Source organism: Ceratotherium simum, chromosome 36 (assembly GCF_057802395.1).
Source record: "Ceratotherium simum simum isolate JZ-2026a chromosome 36, ASM5780239v1, whole genome shotgun sequence".
NCBI classification, from domain to species: Eukaryota; Metazoa; Chordata; class Mammalia; order Perissodactyla; family Rhinocerotidae; genus Ceratotherium; species Ceratotherium simum.
Genome location: NC_141935.1, coordinates 17,782,145 through 17,806,369, shown reverse-complemented (window position 1 = coordinate 17,806,369; position 24,225 = coordinate 17,782,145). Strand labels below are relative to the sequence as shown.

Here is a 24,225-nt window from a genome sequence, read left to right as displayed (position 1 = left end):
AAATGAAGCAATATTTTCCATTTAAATCAACACAGCAAGCTAATTCCTGACTTTTACTTAATATGCCCCTAACTTAGCTGATTAAAAACACCTATTAAATAAGATTGAGGAAAAGGAATACCTTATAGCCAAAACGGCAATTCACAATTTAATCAAAACATACTACTATGCTGTAACAGACCACAACTGGATAAATATAATAGACTATTGTTCTCTTAAGTTTTTTAAAATATGTACAACTGCTCAAAGCAAAAATCATAACCTTGTTTGATAGTTTTCAAGGTACGTAGATGAAATATATATGACAAGTACAACATAAAGGGAGGAAGATAAAGGAACTAGTATGGTTGTAAGGTTTCTACATTTTGTGTAAAGTGGCAAATAACTCTAAATAGGTGAAAGGTTTGCTATATATCTTGTAATCCTTAATAGCAATAAGAAAAAAAAAAAGAATAGATAAATGAAAATGGAATATTAAAAAAATTCAAATAATCCAAAAAGAAGATGGAAAGGGAAAAAGAGCAACAAAAAGCAGTAGACCTAAATTCAAACATATCAATAGTTACATTAAATGCAAATGGTCTAAACAAATCACTTAAAAGACAGAGACTATCAGATTGGTTAAAGAAACAAAGCCCAAATACATGTTGTCTATAAGAAACCCACTTTAAATATAATGGTATAGATAGGTTAAAAGTAAAAAGATGGAAAAAGACATACTAGGCAACACTAATCAAAAGAAAGCAAAAGGACAGAAAAAGATATGCCTATAAACAGTAAACACAGGAAAGCTGATATATATTACTATTAAACAAAGTACACTTCAAGGTATTACCAGAGATAAAAGTAAACGTTTTATAAGACAAAAGTAGCTATTAATGAGGAAGACAACAATCCTGCACAGGCGCACACCTAATATCACTTAAAAAAAAAAACAAAAAACACATGCAGAGAAAACTGACAGAACTAAACAGAAACAAAGACTCATCTACAATCATAGTTGGAAATTTTAATAACCATTCTTCAGCACCTAATAGAACAAAGGAATGACTAAGCAAATATAAAATTTGAGTAATACCTTGAACTACTGAGATTTATAGAACTCTATACACAAAAATGTACATAGAACAGTCACTAAGAGAGACCATATGCAAGACCATAACATAAGTGCCAATGAGTATCAAAAGACTGAAATAGTACAGAATATTTTCTCTGACAGCAATGGAATGAAATTAGAAATCAACAGAATAAGGTATCTAAAATACTCCCAGATATTTGGAAATTTACAACGTATTTCTAAACATCTCATGGGTTAAGGAAGCTCACAGAACTATATTTTCCATATTTCTCCAGAACAATATCTCCCATCCCACATGCTCGTCTTACAATGTGACTCTGCTACTTCCATTAAGACGTGGAGTCTATGTTCTCTGCCCTCGAATCTGAGTAGTCTTCTGACTAGAGAGGAAACAATACTATGTAACTTCTCAAACTAGGTCTTAAAAGGCAGTGCGGCTTCCTTCCAGTTCTCTTTAGCACATTTACACTTGGAACTCAGCCTCCGTGCTGCCAGGAAGCCCAAGATACCATATGGTGAGACCCTGTGTAGGTGTCACAGTAGTACGACCAGAGGAAGGTCCCAGCTAATGTCCAGCATTAACTGCCAGATATGAATGAACTTTCAGGTGCTTCCAGTCCCTAGCAATCAAGTCACATTCACCCCTGCCTTCAAGTTTTCCCAGCAGAGGCCCCAGTTACCAAAGAACAGAATCAATTCATCACCACTGTGGCCCTTTCTGAATTCCTAAACCAAAGACTAGTGACCATAATAAAACTGTTATTTGGAGTGGTTTATTATACAGAAATAATAATGGGACTATAAGAGAGATTAGAAAATATTTTAATATAAATAATACTAAAAATACAAAAGAGAAATTTAGCGGGAATTAGTTAAAGCAGTGATTAGTGAGAAATTTATAGCTTGAACGTAAATAGGAGGAAGGAAATAAGAAATATAAGAGCAAATATAAATAAAACAGAAAACAAATAAGAGACAAATAACAAAGCCGATGTTGGTTCTATGAAAATATTAATAAAATTAACCCCTTGGCAATATGAACCAAGAAAAACAGAAAAAAGAAAAAAATTATTAATATCAGTAATGAAATGAAATAAAGGATATCAACACAAATCCTAAAGGCAATAAAAGGAAATATCATGAACAATCTTATACCAATAAATTTGACCAATTAGAGAAAGGCACAAATTCCATGAGAAACAAATGATCAAAACTGACACAAAAAGAAACAGAAAATCTGAATACCCTCATTATACGAAAGAAGTTAAATTCATTATCAAAACCTTTACACAAGAAAACATCAAGTCCAGATAATTCCACTAGGGAATTCTATCGAATACTGAAGGAAGAAATAACACAAACAAATCCAGAAAAAAGACGGGAACGTTTCCTAATACATTTTAAGAGACGAGTATAACTGTGATGATAAAACTTTGCCAGCACATTAAAGAAAAGAAAACTACAGATCAATATCCCTCATGAACATAGAAATAAAATTCCTTAACAAATCATTTTGTTTTGCTAGCAAATCAAATTCAGCTGCATATAAAAAGAATAATAGATTATGACCAAGCGGGGTTTATCAATGAAAGGTTGGTTTAACATTGGAAAATCCATCAGCGTAATTCACCATGTTAACAAAATGAAAGATAAAAAACATGATTGTCTCAAAGGATACAGAAAAGGCATTTAACCAATTCATAAAGAAAACTCTCAGCTAATAGGCAAAGAAAGAAATTCCTTCAGTATAATAAAAGGTGCACAGAAAAAAAATCTATAATTAACTTCATACTTAATGGTGAAATACTGGACACTTCTCCTCTAAGATTACACAAGAAAGGGGGCTGGCCCCATGGCTCAGCGATTAAGTGCACGCGCTCTGCTACTGGCGGCCCGGGTTTGGATCCCGGGCATGCACCGACGCACCGATTGTCTGGCCATGCTGAGGTGGCATCCCACATACAGCAACTAGAAGGATGTGCTACTTTGACATACAGCTATCTACTGGGGCTTTGGGGAGAAAAAGGGCAAAAAAAAAAAAAGGAGGAGGATTGGCAATAGATGTTAGCTCAGGGCCGGTCTTCCTCAGCAAAAGGAGGAGGCTTGGCATGGATGTTAGCTCAGGGCTGATCTTCCCCACCAAAAAAAAAAAAAAAAAAAAAAAAAAGTACACAGGAAAGAAGTCCTTGATTCTATTCAACATCGTATGGACGTTCAAACAAGTGCAATAAGGCAAGACAATGAAATAAAGATTGGAAAGAAAAAAGTAACACTGCCTTTATTCATAGATGATATGACTGTTCACATAGAAGTCATAAAGAATCTACTAAATAACCACTAAAAATAAATGAACTTAGGAAGGCAGCAGGAAGCAATAACAAGATACAAAAATAAAATGTATTTCTACATACTCGCAACAAGCAATTAGAAAATTAAATTTTTAAAAATTCCATTTACAATAACATGAAAAAACATAAAATATTCGTGAATAAACTTGTCAAAAGATCTCTATATTGAAAACTCCAAATCGCTTCTGAGAGAATAGAATAAATACCTAAATAAATGGTGAGACATATCACGTGCATAAATTGGAAGACATCGATCTTCTCTAAATTGAACCAGAGATTCCACGCAATTCTAATCAAAATCCAAACGTGTATTTTGTAAAATTGATAAGCAGATTTTAAAATTTACATGTAAACGCAATATATGTAGAATGATAAAATTTTAAAACAGAATTTACACCACTTGATTTCAAAATTTCCTGTAAAGCTAGTAATCACAAAAGCTGTGTATTGGCATAAGATTAGACAAATAAACTAACGGAATAAAATAGAGTCTAGATAAGAATCCATTAAAGTATGTTCACATAAAGACTGGTACAAGAATATTTATAGCAGCATTATTCATTGTATTAAAAAACTGGAACTAATCCAAATGTCCATCAACAGTAGAATGGATAAACAAATTGTGATATATTCACACACAATGCCTACTCAGAATGTCTAAAACGAACTATCAATAAATGTATATAGATGAATCTTTAAAACACTCTGTTGAGTGAAAGAAGCCAGACACAAAAGATTAAATTATTCCATTTAATTGAAATTCAAGAATAGGCAAAACTAGCTATAGTGGTAGAAATCAGAACAATGGTAGCCTATGTGTGGTAGGAATTGACTGGAAGGGGGCACAATAAAACTTCGTGAGGTGATGGGAATGTTCTCTATTTTAATTCAAGTTCGTTAAACAGGTGCATATATTTATCAAAATGTATTGAACTATATGTTTAAGATTTTTGCATTTCACTGTAAATTTTACTTTAAAGAAACATAGTAGGACTTCTGTTTATTAGACGTCATTAAGACAGTGAAAATGCAAACCATGCACAGGAACAAGCTATTTGAATTTATATATCTAAGAACAACAACAACATAAATCTAAAAAAATATATAGCTCTAACAAATCAATAAGAAAAAGACAGACAACCAAATAAAAACACGGGCAAACGATTAGAAAGGGCATTCCTTTTGAGGATACGCAAATACTCAATAAACATATGAAACAGTAGTCAACGTTGTTAGTATTTGAGAAATACAAATTAAAAGCACGAGACACCACTACACATACACTAGATCAGCTAAAATTAAAAAGAATGACAACAGAAACTGCTCACGTGGATATGGAACAAATGGAACTGGCAAATTTTGCTGGTAAGGGTCTAAATTGCTATAATCTCTGTGGAAATACATTTGGCATTCTGTACCAAGGCTAATAAAGCTTAACCTGCTTAAACATTTCATTTTCACTAATTTTCATAAATATCTAGCTTGGGTAAAGTTACATAATAGTGAGCACCATCTCAATGATGGGAGGCTAAATACATTCTAGGACAAAACTGGGGTTAATTAACAGGCCATTTAATCCTGCATACCAATTAGATGACATCAAGAAAGATTTAAAAAGCCAGATGATATTTTCAGTGTATCCTGGTAGGAATAACATAGTCAACGAAATATTATAGAGGAGAAAAAGTTAAGAGTTCACAGGTGATGAAAGAGAAAATAGGAGAGATAATAAATACTAGAATTTGGGCAATGTCAGAAGGTGTGCAGCAAAATGTCAAAGCATGCAACTTTGCTGCACTTTTAAAAAGGTTGTTAAAATTAACTTTCATCATTTAAAAGAGTGAGAGTTAAGGAAGGCATGTATCTACCACCTGCTGATGCTATTTAAAAGATAGCAACAAGTTAGATGACACAGGATTCCTTCAAAGGGCAGCACAAGAAACACTTTCACAATAGATGTAAGGCAGCAGCTATCCTTGTGCTACCAAATCATTATGCTACAAAAGCAAGGTCAATAAATCTATGCCCAAATTCCTTGCCTAAACAGAGTAAATCATTTGAAACATCAGTCAGTGATCTTGAAATAGCACCGTATACTATGACTGCCATATTATTCTAATAAAAAGTGAAATAAGTCAGAGGGAGAAGGTCAAATACCGTATGATTTCCTTCATTAAGTAGTAGATAATAACAACAATAAACAAACACATAGGGACAGAGATTGGATTGGTGGTTACCAGAGGGGAAGGGGGGAGGGAGGAGGGTGAAAGGGATAATTCGGTACATGTGTGTGGTGATGGGTTGTAATTAGTATTTTGGTGGTGAACATGATGTAGTCCATGCAGAAATAGAAGTACAATGATGTACACCTGAAATTTTTACAATGTTATAAACCAACGTTACCGCAATAAACAAAAAATTAAAAAAAAAAAAAATACTATCAAACAGCCATCTGAAGTTTGGAAACCAAGTAGAAAGCTATAGGCTTAATGACACCGCAGGCCTCCTAAGTTTGGGATTCATCAGTTAAAAGTAGTTCATGATGCTTTACATCTCACAATTCATTGATCTCATGCTTACTACTGGATTAATCCTATTACTGGTCAAGTCTTAGAATGAATAACTCCAACTCCTTAGGAACTACATTTCTTATATCATTTACTACAACAAAATACATTTTTAAAAAACTCATATAAGCAGAAATCATTACACAGTTAAAATATTAGTATTATATATAAATACCCAGTTACTCATTCCTTGCACAGTATTTTAAATTATAACAAATTCTGTAAGATATTTATTCAGTATTCAGTAAAAGTCTTCTATGTGTTAGGTTCTGTGCTAAGTACTCAGGGATACAGAAATGAATATGATATAAACTGCTCTAGAAATTAGTCTAGCACATGGTAGTAAAAACATCAGCTGATTACAATAAAATATGCTAAGTATTATCCCTCTTAACTAAGCTCCACTTAACTGCCTCAGCATTAACCAAAGCTGTCTATTTCCATGCCTGCTGCTCTTGGCAGAGGAGGCTTCATTCTAGCACATTCTCACACTTTTGCTCCTACGAATTGAGCTTTTCGCTTTTTTGTGTGTGTGTGTGAGGAAGAATAGCCCTGAGCTAACATCTGCTGCCATTCCTCCTCTTTTTGCTGAGGAAGATTGGCCCTGGGCTAACATCCATGCCCATCTTCCTCTACTTTATACGGGACGCCGCCACAGCGTGGCTTGACAAGCAGTGCGTCAGTCCACGCCCGGGATCTGAACCTGAGAACCCCGGGCCACCGAAGCGGAGTGCGCGAACTTAACCACTACGCCACTGGGCCAGGCCCCAGTTTTTTGCTTTTTATACTTACCAAGAGTCAGCTGAGTTTGTTCCCAAATTTGTTTACAACAGTTTCATTTTCTATTGCAATTAAATAAATATTATTTTAAAAATGATATGGGAATGTGAAACAGTTTTATTCTTATGAACACTAAGTTGAATGTTAAAAGTTAAAATGTTTAGGCAAGATCAACAAAGATTAGTTACTAAAACAAAGTCCTATCAAATTAGGTGTGTGGAAGTCAATTGTAAAGGACTGCAAAAAATAAATAAATAAAATAAACAAGGATTCTGTCCTCAAGACTGCTTTGCTATCATAGTCAATATATTATGGTTTTGGCAATGTCAGCTAAGAAGGCATCTACTGGATATATAAATTATATTTAAACACAAAGGAAGACGTGATTAATACTTGAGAGAAAATGGTAAAACGTGGGGAGAGATCAAAAAGGCTTTTTGAATGGGAGATGACAGGGAATTGTGCCTTAAAGGGTTAGAATTTCTAAAAGGACTTTAATGATAATAAATATGGCTCAAATAATTTGTTGAATGTTTAGTCAGTGATACAGAAGAGTGAGGAAGAAATGATAAGCAATAGGTAAACAGAAAAACTGAGAATCTTCAAAAATATTAAATATAAGGTGCCTCCCCACAAAAAAGGGAGGAAGAATGATATTATTTTAAATATATCGTATAGCTAGTACAAATCTAAAATAAACGCTAACACTTACCAGTACCTGTTTTAAATCAGGTGATAATCATCTCCTGATAATAATCTCTCCTGATTTAAAGTTTCAGTAGAAACAAACATTTATAGTGGTAATACCTGTAAAAGAATTCTCCTTGCTGGCCCCCAAAGAGGGGAGGGGCATGCGATGTAGTAGAGACTTTAGGAATTGCACTGGTTGCTACAATTCCAGTGTTAATTGCTAATAATACAATTCCATTGTTAATTGTTAATATTTAATTAAAACGTAAATCAGAAAAGGAGACATTTGAAGTATAAAGACTTAAGATACTTAAAAGTTAATATTTCAAATATTTCAAATCTCAAACACACAGGTAACAGACATTTTACAAAGTTATATCTTGCAAAAATGTTTTAAAAAATTCATTTCAAATTAACTTTTATTTTTGCAAAATAAGAGCTCTAGAATTTTGATGCAGAAAAACTATGTAGCGAGCCAGATCTCACCCAAAAATCTGTTCAGTATTCAGCAGTGGTGAAACCATGGCTCATACCCACAAGGCTGACGTGGGAAACAAAGTAACCAAAGTTTCTGAGCTCCTTTTGCAGAGCAACAGGAAGACGGCTGATAAAAGAGCAGCTTGCTGACAGTCCCCCTCCGCCTGACTAACCATCCTGCAGGTGCATTGAGAAGCTAAAACAACTGATCATAAACTTTAGACATCACAGACTAAAAACAGACCACACGCAACACAGAGAACCCCCTCAAAGTCGCACATAGGACCCATGAAGAAATATGAAAAACAGTAGCGCCTGTGTAGAAGACTCGTAAAACTTCAGTGCCCAAAGCGCTCCTACTCCCTCTCCTACCCAAAACCCTGGATAAAAACCCCTAACTTTTTCCCTTTGGGGAGGTGGATTTGAGTTTTACTCACATCTCCTTGTTTGGCTGTCATTGGATAATAAACCTCCTTCCTTGCTACAATTCTCACATTTTGGTGATTGGTTTTGCTGTCTGTTGGATAAACAAACCCGAGTTTGTGTTTGGGTTCACTGGGAAGGAAGATTCTGTATTTTTTTAAAAAATATGCCAGTATATTTGAATATGAATGGTTAGTAGACACTTTGAACCCACTTGTATCAGAAGTGGTGCTCCTTAAAATGCAAATTATGAGCTCTATCTCATACCTGGTACTCAAGTAGAATCTAAGAGGTTGTAACCTAAAAATCCACATTTTAATAAATTTCCCAGGTGACTGTTATTCTGAACAATACATTTTAAAAACAACTGCCTTCCAGTTTAAAACTCCAACTTTCTAATTAACTATAAAAGTAAAAAAATAAAAGTCCTTCTAATTGAATGCTACTTCATGAACATCCTGCCAGTCTGCTAAATTTAAAATGTCCCAAACAAAATACATTGCATGTCCAATCACTGTATGTACATTCTTCTCTTAGATTCCCTACTTTAACATTACCATCTTCCCATTTCCCCTAATTTTCAATTTCTCCCAGTTTCTACTTTATGAATCTCTTCTGGATTGACCGCTTTTATTACATTTCCACCACACTGACCTAGTTCAGGCTTTTATGATCGCTAGACCAGTGGATCTCACCTTTGGCTGCATATGAGAATCAGCAATTAAGCTTTTAGAAATCCTTCTGCCTTGGCCACACCACAAACTAATTAAATCAAATTCACTGGGGGTAACAACCAGGTGGAACTGCAGAAAAAATATAGGACACAAGCTAACTTTTAATTTCAGATAAATAATATGTAATTTTTGAGCATAAGTATGTCCCAAATATTGCTTTTTTATTTGCTAAATAAATCTGGCAACCCCATGTTCAGGCATCTGTAATATTTCAATCGCTGAAATGTGTGTACAGGATCAGCAAGTGAAGTATATATCCCGTTGTGAGTTGGAGTTTAAAAATTTTGAAAGCTACTGCTCTAGACCAGATGTCAGCAAACTTTTTCTCAACCACAGATAATATATGTAAATGGAAGAGTATGGCCATGTTCCAATAAAACTTTATTTATAAAAAGGGGTGGTTGGCCATATTCAACCCATAGGCTGCTGACCCCTAGTCTAGACTATCAGATCATTTTAGAGGCCGCTAAATTATAAAGTAAGTATCATTGTAAAGGCAACAATTAATTTTGTGATTAAGAAAAAGTATTTAAAAATTTTTGAGAGGACAAGGAAAAAAATCACATATATATATTTTAACTAAACACATTAGGTTAATAACAGACTAAGCTGAATTAGTGATGTTGAAAGCATTGCTTATTTGATAACTGATAACACTTAGAGAATCTCAGTGATAAAATTAGAACCTGTTTTTAAGAAAAATTAATGCTAGTAAGTGTTCAGTGAAATGGGTATTCTGATATAGTGTTGGTAATAATGCAAATTGTTCCATTTTTGGAAAAGAATTTGGAAAAGTTAATCCCTTAAAGAAAAAGAAATTGACTTTAAGGTCTCTGTGTACTTGCTAAGAATTCTTCCTGAACAAAAATCAAAAATAGAATAAATAGATATGCATAGTGATAAACTGAGGATAAAAACTAAAATAGTCTCTAACAGGAAAATTTTTAAAGAATATTTTATAGCTATTAAAACAGTTTTCTAAGACCATTCAATGAGAAATCTTTATAAGGAAAAATCATCAAATACAGTTTTAAGTGAAAGAAAGGGCAGAATTAGATGCTTAGCATGAACCCATATTTGTAAAACTAAATAAACAAGACATTACAGACATTAAAGATAGGAAGAAAGTTTTAACAGTGTTCATCTATATCTTACGATACTTGCGGTTTACTCCAGTTTTCTAAAAAGTTTCAACTTTTAGTCAGGAAAGTGCAAAAGGTTTCCAAAACATTCCTCTAGGACAAATTTTTATTAACTGTTTATATAAAATCACCACCAATAGTCCTAGAATCTGAGGGCATTTGGACTGGACTGATTGAACAATCTGGAAAAGACATACCTGAAAGAGGCCAGATTGTGAGTAGGAGTCATAATACAGAACTATGGAACATAATTTAATGGAAAAAAACTAAGAAACAATAATTTGTGACACAAAGATTAGGTCTAAAAATACGAAAACCCTTAAGCTGTGTTACATTTAACTCACTATGAAACAAAGAAAGCATCATCACCAACTGAACCAGAACACTATTGTTTGAGTTTGCAAACACTATCAATCTAGTGTCTTAATGACCTCAACAAAATGTCTTTAATGCCTATACACTTAAGTCACAATAATCTTCAAATATATTAAAACAGAAAGAAAATAGCATGTGCCAAAATTGCAACGAGATGTAAGATGAACTAAGATTGCAAAATCCTCAGTTAATAGAGATATGGTTCATATTTGAAAATTAAAATATTTCAGATCTTGTAATTTTAAATGACATTAAATGAAGTTTCTAATTGCTCTGAGAGTCTGAGACATCTGAAATTAAAACTTGGTGATTGCTGCGCTATTCATAAAACAAAAAAAAAAATGATTTCACAGTACTGTTGAAATACATTTTCTAATATGATGAAATAGTAAACCGGTCTTGCTTGCTATACTGCTTGGAAAAATCCCTTCCAACATTTGGAAAATCATAAGTCAAAAGTTTTGCAGCCATTGGTTGGCACTGATCAATGACATTTGATTTCCAATATGGAAAGGGACCATGAAATACAGCAGAGCTACAGAACGTACAACTTACTGAATATTTAACACAAAAAAACTTTGCTAGGTCAGTTGAGGGTTCTGGTATTTATATTTGAAAGAAATAAGCATATTTTACAAACTTACTTGATTTGTATATTAGTAGCAAACTAACTGGCATTATTATTCTTAATTGCATATGCTTTATTTCACTGTTTTATTTGAGATGCCTGTAATCAAGAATAGAAATCCAAAATGTAATATTCCCCAATGTAGATCCTATTTATAGTAAAAACATCTATATACTCTTTCTGAAAATTTTTGAAAAGTCCTTGAGTTCCAGAATAGGAAATTGCAAATTGTACTGAATTGCGAGGTCTTTATTTCTTCATTTTAGGAATCTTACAACCAGTGAAAACACGGAAGCAAAACTTTACAGCTCCATGCTCACAAAAGTAAATTTGAGACTAGAAAGGCTTTTGAACGAAAGTGGGATTTTGTTTTTAATGTTTCTGACCGAGAGTAATTAAGTCTAAAAATGAAGGAAGCCTAGTACTTAAAAGACCTGTGCTTAGGTGCAATCTCGATGTCTTTTTGTATCGACTCAAAGACAATGATGCCATTCATACTTTAATTACTTCTGATATTTGTTTTTCTAAAATATAAACAGAGCTGACCACACTGTGACATCTTTTTTTTTTCCTAAAGGAGAATCAAGATACTAATCATCTAGCATGTGTGGGATGGAGGTGTAATTTAAAGCAGGGTTTCTCAGCCTAGAGACCATGAGATCTTGGGCTGGATAATTTTTTATTGTGGGGGCTGTCCTGTGCAGTGTAGGATGTTCAGCGGCAGCCCTGGCCTCTACCAACTAGACACCAGAGGCCTCTCATGCTGCCCCTCCTGCCACTTGTGACAACCAAAAATGTCGCCCAACACTGCCAAGCGTTCCCTGAGGGACAATTATTCCTGCTTGCGAACAAATGATTTAAGTCATCTTGTCATTAGAAAATAAAATCCTACAAGTTCAAGAATGATAACTCATGAGAAATTTAAGTAAAAGAGATTTGATCTAGAACAATGGCCCCCAATATACTGTAAATGGAGACTCCTTTCTAAGGTCTATGGTTACACTGTCCACAATGGTAGTCCCGAGCCACATACAGCTACAGAGCATGTAAAAATGTAGCTAGTGCAACTGAGGAACTGAGTGTTTAGTTTTATTAAATTTAAATTTAATTAATTAACTAGCATCCAAACTGACATGTGCTCTACGTGTAAAATACACACCAGATTTCAAAGATTTAGAAGGAACAAAAGAATGTAAAATATTACTTTAATAATTTTATATTGATTACATGTTGAAATAATATTTTGGATATAATGGGTTAAATAAAATATTTTAAAATTAATTTTACTTGTTTCTTTTTCCTTTTTTTTAATGTGGCACCAAGAAAATTTAAATTTACATATGTAGTTCATATTACACTTCATTGGTTAGCATGGTCTAAAACATTTGATGATCTGTCCAAATAGCTACTGACTATGAAAACATATAATACCAAAAAGTTACTAGGAATTCAGTGAAATATCTCAATGATTTGATATTTTACTAAATCACAAAAGCACTCACAAATAATGCTTAGTGCCCGTGGAGATTTTTGGACTTTCCGAAATATCTCTGGCCTAAAGTCTGAAATACACTGGTCTAGAATTCATATCACAATTGGTGGTGACATGAAATTCATAAGCTGAAAAATATTAATTCCTAGAATCATGTTTCCAATGATCTTTCTTCAGGTAATTACATTTATATTTAGGCTGAAATAAACTTATCTTTCCCATCCTCATAGGAATACCACTGTCCCTCTCCTTCCCAGCTTCACTCACTCTAAAAACCAACGGCAAATAACCTCTTTTGACATTTTCAAAGACGTTCAACTTACAGCACAAAAATTACCTATTGGTCATTAGGCCTTTTATCTGCACTACCAAACTACTAACCTGCTCTAAAATTATATTAAAATAATAACTTTTTTTGAGTCTTAAATTGTACAACAAAATTATCATTTTATTGTTCTACCTCTTTCAGTCCTATCAACTGAGGTAAGTAAAACCTTAATAGTGCGTATGAAAAGGCCCTTGAAGTTCTGGTTCTACTTTTCCTTAATACTAAGCTAACAGCAAAACAAAGCAAAGCATTTGCATAAGCACACAGAGTGCTTAACAAGAACAGACCAAGAACAGAGAATGGGAAATCAGACTGGGTTACATAGCTCAGCACATTATTTCGCTTACACAAAAAAGTATTTGCAAACCCCAGTTTAAAGCGTGTGTTCAGAAGAAAAGACTGCAGATGCTAATTTAATAATTATAAAAGGCAGTTTGACTTCAAGACTACACCAATCTCATGACTGTGCATTTTGTGAAACAATGTGTCTACAGGTTGTATAACCTAAATACTTATAAAGTAGTCAATTCTATATTCCTATTCTGGTTTATCAATTCAAAAAGCTTAACATTATTTCTCAATCCTTTTAAAAGTAGAAAGAATGCCACAAACCCTTTTCCAGAGATTAGGAACTCTGGCTTAATTAAATTATTAGAAAGATTATACTCATTGGAGTTATTAGTTTCTTTTTTGGGGTGAATGAGAGTAAAAAGAGAGTTTGAAAGATGAGCAATCTGCAGGGCCAGAGGAAGCAGAGTTCTGCAGGCTGTGCTTGGGACAAAGTTTAAATTAATAGCTTCAGGGAATGCTTTACAAAGTAGGAATCACTCACTTAGCAAAACTTGGCCCAACAGCGTAATTGCAAAAAAAAAAAAAAACGTTCTGGAAGAAAAAGCACCCCAATTTAAATATTTTAAACATAGAATTAACCTTAAAGATTGTCTAGCTGGTACATCTATTTATATATATTTTATACCACAGAGTTATACTGAACAGTGAGATAAATTGCTTGCATACCTGGGAGGAGCTGTTGGATAAATAATTTTTATGTGTTGGAATGTTAAATCTTGATTTAAAACCTGCTTGATCCATGTTCTCAATCCTTGTCCAGAATCACCTGATGAATCACAAAATCCAGATTAAGATAAAACATTTTGACAATACAGTATCCCTAAAAGCAGTATATAACTTTCATGTCACACAGAGGCTGGAACAAGGAATAAAAAAAACCTCCATACATTAAAATAACTGTAGAGAAACCAATTTATCAATGTGAATTAATTAATCAGGCATCAATAGCTACGAATAATTTTGATTATTTTGCTCCTAACTTCACCATTGATCACTTTAAAGACCTTGTTCAAGCTTGAGTTTTAAATTTCCTCATATAAAGTGTATAGCAGGAACAAATAAAGTCAATCAATTTTTCTAAGAAAAAAATTCTTTCTATATCTGATTTTAAACATTGTCATTTCTTATCTTACTCTTAAAAACAGTAAATTCCTAACGTGCTTATAAACTTTTATAGTTGGAACAGCCTAAATCAATTTTCTTGGTTAAAATAATAAAATCCTTCAAAAGGCTATTCAGCATACTTTTATTTTTAACTTGAAGAATGAGAATTTAATCTTGATAATGTGTTTACATGACTTAAAATAATGATTATACACCCCAAAGCTGAAAAATAACCAAAATTCATGCAAGAATTAATGTATGTATGTTATTTTCATTAAAAAAATGGAAGGAAATATAGGTCTATCTTATGTAGTCCTGAAGGGGAAATTTTAAAGGTAACAAATTTTTTAATCAATTATTCATGAAGACATCAATTCAAAAAATATCTGTTGAATACCTATTAATGTATCAGGCACTGTGCTCACTGTAGAGAGGCAATGACGGGTAGGTGAGGGGCAGAAAGAGTCCCTACTCTCGTGGATTATATAGTTCATTGTGAGAAACAGACCTTAGTGAAATAAACATATACATAAACGCAAAAGACAAATGTAACCATGCAAAGATGGGACAGCTGGTGCTACCAGGGTTTATTATATGCAGAATTGACCCAGTTAAGGGGTTCAGGGACAACTTCACTAGAATATAGGCTCTGCAAGGCAAGGTTCATTTGTGTTTTATCCATCCAATTATCTGTTCATTTAATGCCTAGAACAGGACTGACACAAACCAGGCATCCAATAGATAGTTGTTCAATGGTTTGAACTAAAATCTACAGGATGGTGAAAAGTGAAGTGCCGAAGGAAAGCTCATCTCAGATAGGATATGGCAAAGGCTAAGACCCTTTACAGGAAGGAGCAGCACATCTGAGAAGGAGAGAAAGAGCAATGAGTGCAAGATGATGCTAGAGAAAGTATAGGAACTTGACAAATTCTAAGAGCATAGGGTACAGTACTTTCTGGACGAAAAGTGGCATGCTTCTAAAGATCACTGTGTGAAGACAGAACTGAAGGACAAAAGTAGATGTGAGGAGATCAGTTAGGAGGCAAGTCCAGGTGACGGATGCTTAAACTAGGGTGACAGTAGTGCAATATACAGAATAGATACTAGAGATATTTAGGAGAAAAAATTAACAGAAATTGGCAATAGATTAGTTATGAAGGGTCAATGGTGAAAGGTTTCTAAGATAATGGTGAGGTTTTTGGCCAGGACAACTGGGTGAACAATAGTACCATACACTGAGACAGGCAGCACATGAAGTATCAGGCCTGTACACCTCGCGTGTGAGGTACCTCTATGTAATGTACATAAGGTCCTATACCAGGGGTTGAGCAAATTGCAGCAGGCTAGAGGACAAAATCCAGGTCCTTAAGGGCCATAGCTAAGAATGGTTTTTACATTTTTAAAGAGTCATAAAGAAAAAGAAGAAAAGGGAAGGGAAAAAGAAAGACAGGTGAAAGGGACCATATGTGGTCCACAAAAGTTAAAATGGTTACTATCTGACCCTTTACAAAAAAAATTTGCTGGCCCCTGCCCCACTCTACCTTGACACTGGTCCCCTTCTGGATACCCTCTCCTACTCCTCTCACTCCAGGCACACCAGCCTTACTGCTGTTCCTTGAATGTCAGGGAGCCTACCTCAGGGTCTTTGTCCTGGCTTTTCCCTTGTCTGTAACATCTAACCCAATGTTCGCACGATTCACTCACTAAGTCCAGCTGCTGAGGTGTCACCATCACAGTGAGGCCCGCTTTGACCATGTTATTTAAAACTGTAATCCCCATACCTCCCATCCTCTTTATCCTCCTTTGTTCTATTCCACAGAACTTACTACTGTCTATTATATAACATGTCCTCCACTAGAACGTTAAGATCCACGTGAGCAGGGATTTTGTTAGTTTTGTTCACTGCTGAATGCCCAGAACCTAGAACAGTGCCTTGCACAGTGGCCATGTAACAGATATTTCTTGAATGAATGAATTAATGAATGAATGATTATTAGGCAGTTGTATAAACACGTGTAGAATTCAATGGAGACCTAAAATGGAGACAGACATTTATGTCACCTGTACATAGGTAAAAATCGAATCTGTGGGCTTGTATGGAGTTTAGCTGGGGCCAAAAAATGACAAGTGAGAAAGAGAAGAGGACCTAGGACCAAATTTTGAGGAACCCAACATTAACGGCCAGGTAGAGGAAGATGAGTCTGGAAAATAAACCAGAAGGAGCAAACAGAGGTAGAAAGAACCAAGAGAGTGTTTCAAGAAGAAAGCTGAAGGCTGCTGACAGTTCAAATAAGTGGATGACTGAAAAATGTCCATTACATTAAGCAACATAGAGGTTACTGGTGACTTTAGTAAGAGCTAACTCAGTCAATTCGCTGAGACTTCCTATATGAGGAGAAAGCAAGACACACATGGTTTGGGCCAGCATGAACCTTATAGCTTGGTGTAGAAGACAGACATTAAATTAGGTAATTACAAATATGATGAATACTATTGAAAGGAGAACCACAGTGTCCTAAAGACACTATATAGACACCATATAACAGAGTGAATTAACCTAATCTTGGAAGCCGAACAAAGCTAATTAAACTATCATTTGTTTTTATCATCCTGAAAGAAGGTACTTTGATTATTTTAGGGGTAGGAAAGGCTCAAATTGTATTGACTATATATTAACTTACATTCCCATATGTTCTTCTATGGCTGCCATATCCTAAAAGAGAACCTCAAGCTTTTAAGATTTTTTTAAAAAACAAAATCTGCCTCTAAACACATTTTTTCAACCTTGAAAAGTAAAATTGAATGCTACAAAACATCATCCATCCATCCATTCACAAAGCCCACTTTTGAAAAAGCTATCATCTTATTCTAAGAGTATGGTGAAACAGTTAAAATTGGTTTGCCCCATGTGGATTAACCAGAAGCCAAACATTTCCTATAACATAACCACATGTACTAAAGTCTACAGTCATACTCCCAATAAGAATTTTATTTACTACAATGGAGCTCTAAATATATAGGAATTGCACTATATTTGTAAAATTGGCAGAATTCTTTGTTCAAAGTACAAAGGGAAAAAATATATATAATATACAACTCTGGGTTTCAGAGACATATAGGTACAAATTACAAAAATGTCAGTGATTTGAAATTGAACAGAGTAAGGATAGTTACTTAAAGCAAAGTGGTCCAGGGAAAAAAAATTTAGGAGGATTTCCTAAAGATATTGTGAAATAATTAACTTATTAAAAAGAGTATAGTACTGAGGAATTTCTGGGTGCTTATAAATGAACACCCTTGGAGCCCCAAATAGTACTAGTAATAGTCTCCTAGTTGTAAAGCATTGCTCCCATCATAGACATCTAACCTTCTAAATATATTTCATCAGTCAAGTCTTTCCCTTTAAACATCTTTGGCCCCCTTCTTCCCTATTTCCAAAATGACACATCCTAGTTCAGAGGTTTTTCACCTTACGCCTCCAGAGCACTAATTTTGGAGTCAGAGATATCTGAGCTCAAATCCCAATTCCAACACCACTCATGGTAATAGTCAAGTGACCCTGAGCAAGCTGTTTAACCCATCAGGGACTCATTTTCAAAATGAGAATACTTCCCACAACCGCCCATTTCTCCACCTTGTATCTTTCCAATCTCCTCCACTATCCAATCACCATCCTCTTTACAAGTTTCAGCTCAAAGACCACTTTCTCTGTTAAATCTGACAAACTCTTCATCTTCCAAATGCCTTAATAATGCCTAACCCCAGTTTTTTCCTTACAGTTCACTTGGCACTAAATCACGCACCATCTTGTGATCTTCCATCCACTGCTGACTCAAACTAATTGACTTGTTTTTGTTTTTAACTTTAGGTAGGCCCCCTGAGGACACTGGCTGCGTCTCATTTCTTTAAAAAACATTTCCCAAGAACTTACCCTGGGCCAAGCACTAGGGAGGCAAGGATTAAAACAAGGGTCCTTACTCCCAAGGGGCTTGCAATCCAGTGGGGAAGACAGATATGTCATTACAGATGAGCTTAAGAAACCCTGTACAGAATTAAGCACATGTTACTAAAGGTAGGAAGTGGAAGGAGAATATGTGTCCCTGGGACTGAGTTGACTTTGTGTTGTATCTTGCGGACTTAATGACAAGAGGAGGAACGAGGGGCATAAAGGAAGGAGGTGCAGAAAGAGAGCAAAGAGAAAGGCCCTCCAGCCCTGGCACAGTGCCTCACAGAGAGGACACGATAAATATTATTTAAGTTAACTGTGAATCTCAATTGTCTACATGAGTATGGGAGACTGGAGAAAGAAAGCAATGGCAAATAATGCACTGCGGTTGAAAACTCAAATCATTAATGACTGACCCTGAAAAGTACTAAATAATTTATCTGTCCCTAGCGGAGGGCTTACCTTGCTTACTTGCTCTGTCTAAACTAGGGAGGAGAGCGATGGGGGACAGCAAGTTGCAACGGAGAGAAGGATGTGGATGGAGTGGCGGGACACAAGGGCTGGCAGCGAGGACGGTGGGCCAGTGACCGCAAGAGAAAAAGGAAGACAAGGGGGGACGGCTGGGGACAGGTGACCAGGCCCGTGGTCCACAGCCGCGGGGCCAGCGAGGGGAGAGTCACCCTCTCCGAGCTCAGTGGTCCCTAATGGGGCCCGGGGCCTCCTCCACCGCAGCAACACTGGAGGAACCGAGAGGAGGACGTTTCCCAAGCTGCAGAAAACCAGGACGTAAAACCAGACTCCACCTGAGCCGTGCAGGAAGATCAGAGAGGCGCTGTGCCTCCCGGCCGGCGACACCATGCAGCGCTGCACGCCAAGAGAAGCCGAGGCAGCCGCCATCGCTGCCGCCCGGAGCTGATTTCCGCAGGCCCCGCCCCCCTGCCGCCCCGCGGGCCCGCGCACGTAGGCACGCAGGGGGCGCGCCTGGAGACGCGCATGCGCATTGGACTGGCGCTGTCTTGCCTCTGGGTCGAGTCTGAGGCAATTCTAGCTGTACTGTTTGTTTTCCCTAAGAATAGTGTACAAGTGACAGCTTCTGTAAGGGCAGTGGATATGTTTATTTGCTGTAGGATTTTTAACTGCAGTCCTAAAACTCAAGGTGAGCTTTTATTTGGAGAAATATTGGTGTTATTTTGTTTAAAATTTAACAGGTATAACCATATTTCTCCTTCTATTTTGGGACTTGAACAGGATGTTTTTAGCTTTTCACGTAACAGGATAAGATAGCCATAGAATAATAACAAATCTTTGTGTAGTTTTTAAAACTAGTTTACAAAGCAAATCTAATTTAAAGAGGTATCATTTCAGGCCCATGAAGATGACTGTTATTGGAAAAACGGAAAATAAAATGGTGGTGATGATGCTGAGAAATTGGAACCCTCGTGCATTGCTGATGGGCATGTAAAATGGTGCAGCAGCTGAGGAAGCAGTTTGGCGGTTCCTCAAAAAGTTAAACAGAATTACCATATGATCTAGCAATTCTGCTTCTTGGTATATATGCAAAAGAAATGAAAGCAGGGACTCAAACGGATACTTGTACACCAGTGTTCACAGCAGCATTATTTGCAATAGACAAAAGAGAGATGCAACTCAAATGTCCAATGATGGATTAATGGGAAAGAAAATGTGGTCTAGCCATACAATGGACTATTATTCAGCTTTAAAAAGGAATGAGATTTTTTTTTTTTTTTAAAGATTTTATTTATTCATTTTTTTCCCCCCAAAGCCCCAGTAGATAGTTGTATGTCATAGGTTCACATCCTTCTAGTTGCTGTACGTGGGACTCGGCCTCGCGTTGGACGGAGAAGTGGTGCCTCGGGGCGCTCCCGGGATCCGAACCCCGGGCCGCCAGCATCAGAGCGCGCGCACTTAACCGCTAAGCCACGGAGCCGGCCCAGGAATGAGATTTTGATACATGCTACAACATAGGTAAACCTTGAAAACCGTATACTAAGTGAAATCAGCCAGACATAAAAGGACAAATATTGTGTGATTTCACTTATGCGAGGTATCTAGAATAGGCAAATTGATAAAGACAGAAAGTAGAGTAGTGGTTACCAAGGGCTGAGGGGAGGGGAGAATGGGGAGATTATGTAATGGGTACAGAGTTTCCGTTTGGGATGATGAGAAAATTCTGGAAATAGTGCTGATGCACAACATTGCATCAACATTGTAAATGTACTTAATGCCACTGAACTATATGCTTAAAAAATGATTAAAATAATAAAATTTGTGTATATTTTATCATAATTTTTAAAATACCAAAAAAAATGGAATTGCTTTCCATATAAAGACCCAACCATAGACATCTTTTAATACTCAGGGCTGTAGCCCCAGCAAGTGGCTCTTTCCTCATGTAAAATTGAACAAACAACCTAGTAGAGCTTTAAGTGCCATTAAACACCAGCATTCCATTCATTGTCATCTGCATCATATTTAAGCAATTACAACTTATCTTTTATTTGTTCAGGGTAATCATGCTACTCCCAAGTGACTAAACTGCTTATCATCATGGGTCAGTTGCCAAGCTAAGCTCCCCATGCTATCACAGTGTTATACCAATGCTGCGGATGGGGATGGTCCTACATGCTGTCAGTTAACCAGATCAGAAAGGAACTCTGAGTCATTTTACTAAAACCTAAGGATCTTCAGCTCAGAGTTCCGAGGATGAAGTCATTAAGGAGGACGGGCTGGGGTGGGCTGAGCTCTGACAGCCAATTCTCAAAAAATACTTCTATCTTTAGAACTGCCTTTCCTGAATTCTTGAGAACTTTCAAGAGCCAGATGAGAAGAGAGCAGTGCTATACCAGTAGAGGCCACGTGGAGATATGCCAGGTAAGGCTTTCAGTTCTACTCTTCGAAGTCTATTTACTGCCAGAAGCCTTGTTGTCACTACCCCATTCTTTTGAGACAGCAAAACACCAGAAACATAATTAACAGTGATGGTTATTGTTATTGCTAATAATAATAATAAACACTTGAAATTCATTGGGACTTACTAGGTGCCAAGCACTGTCATAAGTAAATTCCCGTAAAACTCTGTACTATTAGTCTCTGTTTTGGGTGATGAGGCTCAGAGAGGTAAGGAATTTGGCTCAAGGTCATACTGCCGGTCATTTGTAGAGCCTGGACTCACATGTTGGGCCTATCTGGCTTCAGAGTCCTTAAATGTTACCCACATTTACACATTAGCTCACAAAAATCAGACAGGGCATGTCCCAACTATTTTATTAAGAAAAAAAACAAAACTTCTGGGATTTGGACTGTACCCCATTAGAGTCCCTATTGATTAGGGGTTCCAATGTTTCCTCAGATTTCCCCAAGTCTCCCGGTGTTAGTTCCTGGTTTGCTCCTCTTCCTGGATGAGCACCAGTTTGACCAGGTAGATGAGTAGAACCTGAAGGGTGGTATTCTGAGTTTCACCTAGAACTTGAGCCTTCCCAGATTCAGAATCATTAGTAGAATAAGTCAGATTCTTCCAAACCTAATCAAAGTGCTCTTTTATTTCCAGTGTTTTAAATCCTTAGCTATTGTTGCTATTCCTTTCATCTTTATTTATAGAACAAACAGAAGGGTTTAGATTACTAAATTTAGAAATGCCATCTGGTAGACCAACTATTGAACAAAAATGTTTTGTTCCTTTCATGTAACTGCCTTACTTTGAAATGTAATTAAGTTTCAGGATGGTTGTTTGCTTCTTTTATGGTGGATCTTTTGCCCTCTTGAACTGAGGGGAAAAATTATCCCTAGAAGATTTTTATTCATACATTCTTTTACTCTTTGTGTATCTCTTAATTCTTTTGTTGTTACTCATTTGTTTTCAGCCAGTTTATATGCCCATTATTGATGCACCCCCTTTTGGTAACTTCAATGTCTAAACTAAGAAAAGCAAGTTGACAAAATAAAAGCAAAAAAAAAAATCTCCCTTTTTGCAGGGTTTCAATATCTATTGGGATATAAAAATATAAATGACAAAGTAAGAGTTTAGTTTGCTGTTTCATTATGAGTTTAGATATTCTTTAGGGCACACTTGTTGGCTTTAAAAAAGTGATTGAACGATTAGCCATTTAAAGTACTATATTTGATATTTTCAAATGATTACAGTTAAATGAAATCACTTTAGTCATGCAGACAATATACAGTTATGCATTGTTTTCCTCAATCTTGAGCATCAAATTGTATCCTCTCCATTGGTTGGTTTTTATCTGTTGCATTATTCAAACGGACAGAGAAACACATACACATAAACAATACATACGCATTGAACAAAATGTCTTAGTGTTAGGCAATTTTTTAAAATTTTATAAATTAACAAAGTAAGTTCCTTTATACGTTCTCCTTATCCGTTTATGAAAGAAAAACTCAAAAAAACTTAAAAGTCCCGAATTCCTATAAAACAGTAAAATTAAACTCTTTAGAAAGGAATGGTTATATGAGATTATAAACTTTTAATATAGCCATTGCCTCAGTCTAGGGACCTTAAACTTTTTCAGTTCACTTCTTCTAGATACAGATGTGGGAAGTCCCCCTACTTCACCCCTCTACCCCTACTAGATATGCATGGCATAGATCCATGCATCCTTCCTCTCTCTTCTTACCCTTTCCCTGGTGGTTTCTAAAAGCCAGAGGGAAAAAGAGTTAAAAAAGGATCTTTTAAAAAGATCATATGAAATCAATCTTTGCAATTTAAAAAGTAAGTGCAATTTATTCTGAAACCAACTATTTTCAAGATCTGTGTGTGTACATGTATGTATGTATATATGTATCTATATCATTGACCAATGGAAAATATTTTATGTAAAGGTATGATAATGGATTTTCTATTGTCATATCTGTATTTTATTAAGAAAATAAAGAAGCTTTGTAAAATTCTCCTTAATTCATATTCTAAAGGCAAATACCATTCCTTTTTCTTATTATACTTTCAGAGAATTTACTTTCTTATAAAATGCTCGCAAAATGTCATTCTTTGAGAGCAAATTTTCTTTGTATAGGTTGAAAATGGGTGCAAGTGTATATATCCAAAATAGTTGAAAGCAGGGGCTCAAAGAGGTATTTGCACCCTCATGTTTATAGTAGTACTCTTCACAATAGCCAAGAGATGGAAGCAACCCAAATATCCATCAAAAGATGAATGGATAGATAAAGCGTGGTGTGTACATACAATGGAATATTATTCAGCCTTAAAAAAGGAAAGGAATCCTATTACATGCTACAACATGAATGGACCTTCAGGACATTATGCTAAATGAAATGAGCCAGTCATTAAAAGACAAATACTGAATGATTCCATTTGTATGAGGTGTCTAGAGTAGTCAAATTCATAGAGACCAAAAGTAGAATGGTGGCCTCCAGGTGCTGGGGGAAGGGGAAAAAGAAGTGTTGTTTAATGGATATAGAATTTCAGATGGAGTTTCACATTTAAAGATAAAAAGGTTCTGGAGATGTGATTCACAATAATGTGATTATACTTTACACTACTGAATGGGACACTGAAAATGGTGAAGATGGTAAATTTTGTTATGTGCTCTCTATCACAATAGGTAAATGGATACAAATGACAAAATAGGGAGTTTAAAGCAGTGATTATTCAGAATGTTAATTTGGCATTCATTATATGTTTTCATTTGCATACTTTTGTTTAATTTGCCTTCACAGAGGTTAACAGAGTAAAAGAATATAAGTGAAAATAAGTATCTTTATTA

The 24,225-nt window shown here is 35.7% G+C and overlaps 1 protein-coding gene across 1 annotated transcript in view; it reads right to left on the bottom strand.

The window, feature by feature from the left end:
* The window catches only part of LYPLAL1 (lysophospholipase like 1), a 45,306-nt gene extending 25,917 nt beyond the window's left edge, over positions 1–19,389 (bottom strand). Inside the window, exons 1-2 of the mRNA XM_004439664.3 lie at positions 19,267–19,389; positions 14,080–14,179 (exon numbers count right to left, since the gene is read on the bottom strand). Of these exons, the coding sequence (XP_004439721.1) occupies positions 14,080–14,179; positions 19,267–19,360 (194 nt within the window). The 5' untranslated portion in view covers positions 19,361–19,389. The remainder of the gene's footprint in view (positions 1–14,079; positions 14,180–19,266) is intronic.
* Between the last annotated feature and the right edge of the window lie 4,836 nt (positions 19,390–24,225).